The 9882-nt window shown below is 31.0% G+C and overlaps 1 protein-coding gene across 1 annotated transcript in view; it reads right to left on the bottom strand.

Moving 5' to 3' along the window:
- Positions 1–9882, bottom strand: part of acvr2ba (activin A receptor type 2Ba) — a 51257-nt gene that overhangs the window by 12063 nt on the left and 29312 nt on the right. The window contains exons 2-3 of the mRNA XM_016471490.1: positions 6823–7071; positions 523–671 (exon numbers count right to left, since the gene is read on the bottom strand). Coding sequence (XP_016326976.1) covers positions 523–671; positions 6823–7071 — 398 coding nt within the window. The remainder of the gene's footprint in view (positions 1–522; positions 672–6822; positions 7072–9882) is intronic.

The following is a 9882-nucleotide window of genomic DNA, read 5'->3' as shown; positions in this document are numbered from 1 at the left end:
AAGAAACAGTCACCTACATCTTGGATGCCCTGGGGGTAAGCAGATAAACATCACATTTTCATTTTTGGGTGAACTATCGCTTTAAGTGTGTGTTTTGTGTTTCTACCTAAGGTTGTAGCACTTTCATTCATAAATGTGAACTAACAAAGGTAGAGGGCAACTGTATTGTTGGCTATTGCTACAAATATACCCCAGCGACTTAAGACTGCTTTTGTGCTCCAGGGTCATATATTCTGTTTATATGGCCTGTAATTAGTCTGTTGAGTTTAACATAATTGTATGGTATTGTGCATAATTGTGATTGTACAGTGCTTACATAAATGCCTCATTCATTCATAAAATGGTTTGTTTGTGTTGAATTAAAACCCAAAACTGCAGCAGGTCCACCAGACCCATGAACACTGGCTAAATAACAAAATATGAACACCACACAAGGGTTAAAAGCACCACTAGATGGAGCCGCAGAACGACACAAAGCTGAGACGCAGAGAGCGAGCAGAGATTGCTGTGAGACAGACGGACCTCGTTGATGTCCACGTGTCCGTAAGGAGGCTTGCGGTGCCGGTACATCCAGAAGCACAGCAGCAGCGCCATCGAGAGCATCGTGACGGGCAGCAGAGAGCAAACCAGCAGGTTCAGGAGCACCGGCGCCGGCGGAGGAGGCTCGATCACTGACAGAGACAAACAACAACAACATCCTTCTAGTACACAAAATACATACTTTAAAATTACACAAATTAATGACTATACATAAAAACAAATACAATAAATTTATTAGAAAATATATATAACAAATACCAACCTAAATAAATATTTTATTTCAATAATGATGGCTACTGAAATTCATTATTATTAATAAAATAAGTTATATATTAAAGTAATATACATTACATTTAATAAATACAAATTAATTCATTTTTAATTCAAATAATGTCTATTGACTAATAAATACATTATATAAAACTAAAATGAGGGAACAAATTAATAAATCGAACGAATTCTTAATTCATGGCCATGAAATCTTTCATTTCCCTCAGATGCGAAAACAGTGATAAAAAGTGAATGACAATAAAATAAACCTGCGAAATTAGAGGGTTAGACGGTGAGGATTCAGAGCTTATAATTTGTAAATAAATAATTGCTGGATTCAAAACAGCAATTAAAAGGCGCTGTGACCGACACTTGACAATACGTTTTCCCGGAGCATCCAATGCTGTCACTAAACAAACGGTGATGCCACAACTAAGAGCATCGTTCACAAGTTTCTGCAGGACCTGACTAGCCTAGGGCACAGGTTTTCAAGCTCTGGGACAAAATGGGATGCTTTAAGGAAAATGTATAGCCTATGTAATAGGCCTAAAATAAAAATAACAATTTGTTTTCATAAAAAAAAAAAGACGATTAATCGATTAATTGATCGTTAATTTAAACGACGATCGATCATGGAAATGATCGAAAATTGACATCCCTAATTCAAATAATGTCTATTGACTAATAAATAAAATATATAAATATATAATATAAAATAAACAAGTAAACAAACAAATAATATAAACAAACAAACAAGCAAATAAATAAATATTTTATTTCAATAATGATGGCTACTGAAATCCATTATTATTAAAATAAGTTATATATTAAAAAGTAATATATATAACATTAAATAACTACAAATTAATTAACGTTTTAATTCATATGTCTATTGACTAATAAATAAAATATATAAATATATAATATAAATATAAAATAAACAAGTAAACAAATAATATAAACAAACAAATAAGTAAATAAATAAATAAGTCTACTCACAATATTTGCTATGTTCTCATGGTTTCAACATTTTATCTGAAATATCTTAATGACTTCAAGAAAGCATCTGGACAATTTATCATTCTTATTATTATTCTTAATAACTGTATAGCTTTATTATATTTAGTCACATTTGCTCTGAAATGTCTTAATGAGTTTATGAAACACAAAAACAAAAATAATACAGCATTACGAAAATCACAATGTGTCTAATGGTCAAGAAAATAATCCTAATAGGTCCAAAAACATGGTTATTTTCTTTATGCAGAAGATGTTTGTTTTTCTTTTTCTTGTGCGTTTGGGTGAAATGTGGTCTTTTCTTCTTGAATCCAGCAGCTGGCCTCAGCGTGAAGCACGGTGTGAAGCACACTAGATACACAGAGGTTAACCGGTCGAAAACAACTCGTTTAATTAACCAGGGTCAGAAAAGGTGGAACGTGTTTATGAAAAACTACAATATGGAACACAAAACATCAGCTAAGTGGAAATAAATAAACAGCTTCATAAGTGTGGAGCACAAGCTCTTTGTTTCTGTGGTTTTTTAGGGAGCAGCTGATGACTCTGTAGCGAACAAGAGAGAACTAGCCAGAGGCTCAGCATCAGCCACTTATTAAAAGATTACTTCATTTTATTTTTATACTCGTATACAGTGTTGGGGAAAGTTACTTTTAAAAGTAGTGCATTACAATGTTGCGTTGATTAGTGGTCGACCGATATGGGTTTTTTGACAGCCGATGCCGATATCTTGGAAAGCATGGTGGCTGATAGCCGATATAATTGTATTTATTATAATTAATATTTAAGAAATTTGAAATCATTTGAAAATGGATTAAAAATTATTGTGTAAAATAAACATACTTATACATTAGAAGACAAAGCATTTTTCACAAATAAATAAATATTTAATAAAAATATAATTGAATAGGACGTAAACACTGTATGCAGGATACACATGCACACTTCACAAGATCTCAACTAGATTCGACGAAGTCTGCAAGGTTTGTGAAATTAAATGTTCATTAGTCGTTCAAATATTTGTTTAAATTAAATTAATGCGCATTTGCTGAATGCTGACGGCAAACGAGAAAGTATTATAATGTTTGCCTTTCTATTATTAATAATATTAAATCAATCGTTATAATACTTTTTTGTATACATTTTAATTCATTTGTTTAACAGTTCTATCTGATTATTAGATCAGATAGAACTGAGGGAGAATGTGAGCGCTGTGTGTTCAGGCGCTGCAATCTCAGCGCTGTCAAAATAAAAGTCCCACCTCGAACACATCGGCCAAACAGAAAAACTTATCGGCCGATGCCGATATTTGAAAAATGCCAAATATACCACTATAAAGGATATTTGTGTTGTTTAACATTTAATTATTGCAGGTTTGCGTCATATTCTGAGTTGCGTTATTTTTATTCATTTTGAGGAATACTGAATCTGTGTTTTTTTTTTTTGTGAGTGAGATGAATTAATGCATATTCATATTTCTTTTAGAACTACAGTAACATCTTCTGATTTCTGTCACCATGGCAACACCAGAGCGGTCAATCAATAAATTGGAAAAAAAGTAACTTGCGTTACTTATTTGAAAAAGTAACTCGGATATTCTCTTGTAAATTAAAAAGTATTGCGTTACTTCACTAGTTACTTGAAAAAAGTAATCTGATTACGTAACTCACGTTACTTGTAATGCGTTACCCCCAACACTGCTCATATACAGTATGTATGGTATTCATATCATAGAAATATTTATGTATATATACACTACCAGTCAAAGGTCTTTGAACAGTAAGATTTTTTGTTTTTTAAAGAAGTCTCTTCTGCTCATCGAGCCTGCATTTATTTGATCTAAAACACAGCAAAAGCAGTAAAAATGTGAAATATTTTTACTATTTAAAATAAGTGTTTTATATGTGAATATGTGTTAAACTGTAATGTATTTCTGTGATCAAAGCTGTATTTTCAGCATCATTACTCCAGTCTTCAGTGTCACATGATCTTCAGAAATCATTCTAATATGCTGATTTGCTGCTCAAGAAACATTTATTTTTATTATTATTATCAATATTTAAAACAGTTGAGTATATATTTTTTTCAGGATTCTTTGATGAATAGAAAGATCCAAAAATTATAGAAATTAATACTTTTATTTAGCAAGGATGCTTTCAAAAAATATTACGGTTCAAAAACCTTTGACTGGTAGTGTATATACGATTATTTACAACATATCTCAATATTTCTACATCTATTTGGTTTTAATATATTTTAACTTTTGTAATCTTTTTTTGTTTTGTTTTTACATTTTTTGCTAATTTTATTTCTGAAGCATCTGTTCTGATAATTTTATGATTATTTTAAAATCATTTTTATGTAAAGCTCTTCGAATTACTACAGTGTATGAAATGTGGTTAGACGTAAAAATAAATAAATGTGCCTTACGTTTGCTCTGAAATATCTAAAACGAATAAATGGGTAAAAAACCTGGAATACATAAAATTACTGAAAAACAGAACAAAAATATAATTAAACATTTTTTTAAAGTAAAATATCTAAAATTACTGAAAAGCAGAACACATAGAAAAAAGTTTAAAAAGTAAAATATCTAAAAATTAATGAGGCAAAACAAAAATAGAATAAAAAGTTTAAAAATAAATACAATTAATGAAAAGCAGAACAAAAATAGAACAAAAAGAGTTTTATAAATATCTAAAATTAATAAAAAGCAGAACAAAAATAGAATTAAAAAAATAAAAAATATCTAAAATTAATGAAAAGTGGAACAAAAACAGTAAAAAATAGTTTTAAATAAATAAAATGAATGAAAAGCAGAACAAAAAGTAAAAAATAGTTTAAAATAAATAAAATTAATGAAAAGCAGAACAAAAATAGAATAAAAAGTTTAAAAATATCTAAAATTAATGAAAAGCAAAACAAAACTAGAATTAAAAATAGTTTAAAAAGTATCTAAAATTAATGAAAAGCAAAAGGAAAAATAGTAATAAAATAGACATAAACAAATAGAATAAAAAGATTAAAAATATCTAAAATTAATGAAAAGCAAAAGGAAAAATAGTAATAAAATAGACATAAAAAAATAGAGTAAAAAGAAAAAACTTTGTGGAAAGCAACAAGATTAGCATGTTTTACTTGAGTTGCATTACGCATTTGAAATCTAATTAATGGCCACAACGACTCGTCTGGTTTAAACGCAATCAACTGAATCGATGTCACTGTACCTTTAACTCTACAAAGCATCGTCGATATCAACAGAGGTCTGGTTTCCGCAGTGAATGAATTCAGGCCAAACATTAAATAACGAGTCTGAAGATGCAAGATTCATTCAAAGATTTTCCTTCTTAGAAAGACACGCAGAGGCTTCGCTGCAATGCATCATGGGCCGGAAATCTAATATCATCTACCTATAACTCAATCCCACACAACTCAAGGTCAGAACGCATTCACCTCAGCTTACTAACTCCAGCCCACAGAACTATAGACGTATAGAAATGCACATTTATGAACCAATGTTGTCATAATTTTTCATAATTTCTCGTCTCATAAATCACATGAAATGAAGATGAGAGCTGCTTCAGCTGGAAAAAACACTTAAAAGCACTTTAAAATGAAGCTTACTTGGGTTTTGGAGATTTTTAGGCAGGCAGATTGTTAAAAGAGGAACTTTTAAAGACGCTTTTGAATTAAGAGCCTCTGAGTTTTATATAAGAGTAAATATATAGATACACACCTGCAGTGTTATTTTACCATCACTGATATACTATTATAGTTTCTGTTAATATTTTGAATTTAATTTTTTATTTACAAAGATTACATTTTTACATTTTCAATTTAATTTTAGTACTTTTTTTTTAAACTATTAAAATTTAAATTAATGTATAAAATGTCTTATTAGTTAGCACATTTAAATAAATTATTATTATTAATGATGCAGTGTGATTTTAGTAACATTTATATACTAATATTTGTGTCAATATTTTTTTATTTACATATATATTTTTTTTGCATTTTCAGTTCAATGTTTTAGAAAGTTTTAGTAATTTTGTTTTGTTTTTGTAATTTTTATTTCGTTTTTATTTACATATTTTATTAACATCTTCACTTTAATTTTAGTAAGCTTTTAAATTTATGAAACTATTATTACTACTTTTCTTCTAATTACATACAAAATATAAACTTATATAATTATACATTTTAATTATTAAATACATTTAAATAAAATATTATCAATGATGCAGTGTTATTTTACTATCGCTGATATACTATTATAATTTTTTGTCAATATTTTGAATAAAATTTTTTATTGACAAAGATTTAATTTTTCAATTTTCAATTTAATTTTAGTACTTTATTTATTTTTTTAACTATTTTATATAATTATACATTTTAATTATTAAATACATTTAAATAAAATATTATCAATGATGCAGTGTTATTTTACTATCGCTGATATACTATTATAATTTTTTGTCAATATTTTGAAGAAAATTTTTTATTGACAGATTTAATTTTTCAATTTTCAATTTAATTTTAGTACTTTATTTATTTTTTTAACTATTAAAATGTAACTAAATATATATTAAAAAATTATTAGTAAAACATTTAAATCAATTATTATTATCAATGATGCAGTGTTATTTTACTATCGCTGATGATATACTATTATAGTTTTTGGTCAATATTTAGTATTTTATTTTTAGTTAGATATTATGTTTACATTTTCACGTTTTAATAATTTTGTTGTGTTTTTGTCAATTTAACATTTTTTTTCTTTATTTTTTATTTATTCGTTTTTGTTATTTCGTTTCAGTTATTTTAGTAGTTTGTGTCATTTCTTTTATTCATTAGTTTTAGTTTTATTAATTTTAGTACTTCAAGTCCAATCTAAACTAAACTAGCTAAAATTCAGTTAATATTTCCTTTTATTTTAAGTAATGCGTTTTCTTTCAGTGGTTTCAGTTTCCTGTAATAAGCCCTGATGAGTGGCGGGTTAGTTCAGATGACTAGTACTAGTCAAGCGCCGCACGACTGACCTGTCGTAGCAGTTGAAGTCATCTAGCCAGCAGCCCTTCTTGACGAGCTCGATGCTGCCGGAGCTGTTCCTCCAGGAGGCGTAGCAGTGCGAGCGCTTGTCCTTCTCTCCCTCACAGCGCTCCACGCCGCTGCGGTTCGTCTTCTCCACCTCCCAGTTAATGTTGAAGTACAAGCACTCGCGCGTCTCCACCTCGGCATGACTGGGTCCTGAGCAGATAAACCACAAACACTTAGAATCACGTCAGAGATAAAGTCTGAGTGTCACTGACCGCCTAAACGACAATAATCATTATTATTAGTATTATTATTTAAATACAATATAATTATTGTATTATTAAATAATTATGTATAAAAATACATTATGTAAATACTTCTACTACCACTATTATTAAATACATGTAAATGAATAAATATTAAACGATTATCTCTAACATTTGATATACACACACACACACACACACACACACACACATATATATATATAAATATACACACACACACATATATATATATTAGGGGTGCAACGGTTCAACTTACTCACGGTTCGGTTTGTATCATGGTTTTAGAGTCACGTTTTCGGGACGGTTCGGTATGTGCTATGTTTAGGGAAAAAACTATATTGTCAAATAAACAAATAAACAGTGCTTTTCAGGATTTTTAGGTAGGTCTAACATAGTTTTTAGGTACAGAAATTGAATAAATCAAATGTAAAATAACATTGCATATTTGAGTGTATAAATTAAAGATTAATCCTTATTAAAGTTGCAAAAGTTATTCAAACAAGAGCAGTGAGTGATTTCCGTGTTGTTGCTGTTTGATTAATATAAAAAAATTGCTGTCACTTTAAGAGAACGCACTGATCCAGTGCACTGATACTGTACGTTCAGCCGGCTATGTTAAACACAGATAGCAACGTGTGCTGTTCAGGTCTCACCTGCGCTATCAACACGTGATGACGGCATAAATGACCAATTTATTTTTAATTTTTACAATTGATGTTATTCCAACATACAGCACTCGCATTGAACAAAGAGTGACTGGTTATATACACACACACACACACACGTATACACACACACAACAACGTACAACAGTCATTTTTGCGCGTATGCTTAAGAAAAGAGCTGCCTATATACACTACCAGTCAAAGTTTTTTGAACAGTGAGATTTTTAATGTGTTTTAAAGAAGTCTCTTCTGCTCATCAAGCCTGCATTTATTTGATCTAAAACAAAGCAAAATCAGTAAAATTGTGAAATATTTTTACTATTTAAAATAACGGCTTTCTATGTGAATCTATGTTAAATTGTAATTTATTTCTGTGATGTGCAGCTGTATTTTCAGCAACATTACTCCAGTCTTCAGTGTCACATGATCTTCAGAAATCATTCTAATATGCTGAATTGCTGCTCAAGAAGCATTATTGTTATTATTATCATCAATATTTAAAACAGTTGAGTAAATTTTTTCTTAGATGAACAGATAGATCCAAAGATCTTTCCATTCATCTGTGAATCCTGAAAAAATTATATTCGGCTGTTTTCAACAACAACAACAATAATAATAATAATAATAACAATAATGTTTCTTGAGCAGCAAATCAGCATATTAGAATCTTTTCTGAAGATCATGTGACACTGAAGACTGGAGTAATGATGCTGAAAATACAGCTTTGATCACAGAAATAAATTACAATTTAACAGATATTCAAATAGAAAGCCGTTATTTTAAATAGTAAAAATATTTCACAATTTTACTGCTTTTGCTGTGTTTTGGATCAAATGAATGCAGGCTTGGTGAGCAGAAGAGACTTCTTTAAAACACATTAAAAATCTCACTGTTCATAAACTTCGGACTGGTAGTGCAGACAGCAGGCCGTGTTTTAGAACGGAGTCGAAGCGTTCCTGCAAACACAGAGAAACACAGCTCTGGAGCACAGCAGAGATGACCGGCAGTGACCGGAGGAGTTTATCAGAACACAAAGCTCAAGGTGTGTTTGAGGAGAGCGACCTTTGCATACTTTGAGCTCCATTTTCTTCAGGATTCACCGTGGTCTGTAGTAAATCATAGGAGGCTCCTTCACTCTCTCTTTGTTTAAGTCAGAGATTTTCAGGATCAGCAGGACAGAAAATAATGAACGAGGCTCAGAGCTGATGGCTAAACACAAAAGCCCTCGGTTTGCATATCTGTAAGCGATAACGGAGCACAAGTACGAGCCGTCCTTCAGCGGGCGCTCAGGGTCAGCAGATCTCAGATCAGCGGACGAGTGTTTACGATACAGCACAGATTTGGCAGCGGCGTTCGAGACAGATGTTCCCGCCAATCTGTGCATCGCGGTTGCTAGGCAACGGCGAATGTGGAAGTAGCGCCTTTCCTCGTCCCCGCAGACAAAAAGCCCTTTTCAGTCGAACATGCATCGAATACTCGCATAACAGCGCTCAGCCGCACAAAAGAAAGCGTGTAGTAAAACACGAGTCTAACACGCAGGTTATTATGAAGGCAATATCCTTTTAGTGCAGCTGCTGCTGCTTTTGCTCTGGTTTATGAACATTCACAGACGAGGTTACATGAGCAAATGATGCCAATGTAACATCTTAATTCATGTTCCTGGCCTATAAAATTTATTGTCTGACTTAAAACAATTAAAAACAACAATATATATATATAAACCATTTAAATCATTATAATGAGCCTTTAATTGCCTTCAAAGCCAATTAAGCGCTCAAGCACACGTATAAAGCTCGCCACAGCGCACTGCAGAAGCTATGATTATGAATGTGTCAGGGAAAACAGTAAGGAGGCTGCATTAAAGGGGTCATATGATGTTGCTAAAAAGAACATTATGTTGTGTATTTGGTGTAATGCAATGTGTTTATGTGGTTTAAGGTTAAAAAAACACATTATTTTCCACATACTGTACATTATTGTTTCTCCTCTATGCTCCGCCTTTCTGAAACGAGTCGATTTTTACAAAGCTCATCGGTCTGAAAAGCAAGGTGTGCTCTGATTGGCCAGCTATC

The sequence above is a fragment of the Sinocyclocheilus anshuiensis genome, unplaced genomic scaffold (genome assembly GCF_001515605.1).
Source record: "Sinocyclocheilus anshuiensis isolate Anshui unplaced genomic scaffold, SAMN03320099.WGS_v1.1 scaffold184, whole genome shotgun sequence".
NCBI lineage: Eukaryota > Metazoa > Chordata > Actinopteri > Cypriniformes > Cyprinidae > Sinocyclocheilus > Sinocyclocheilus anshuiensis.
This window is presented reverse-complemented; position numbering and strand designations above follow the sequence as displayed.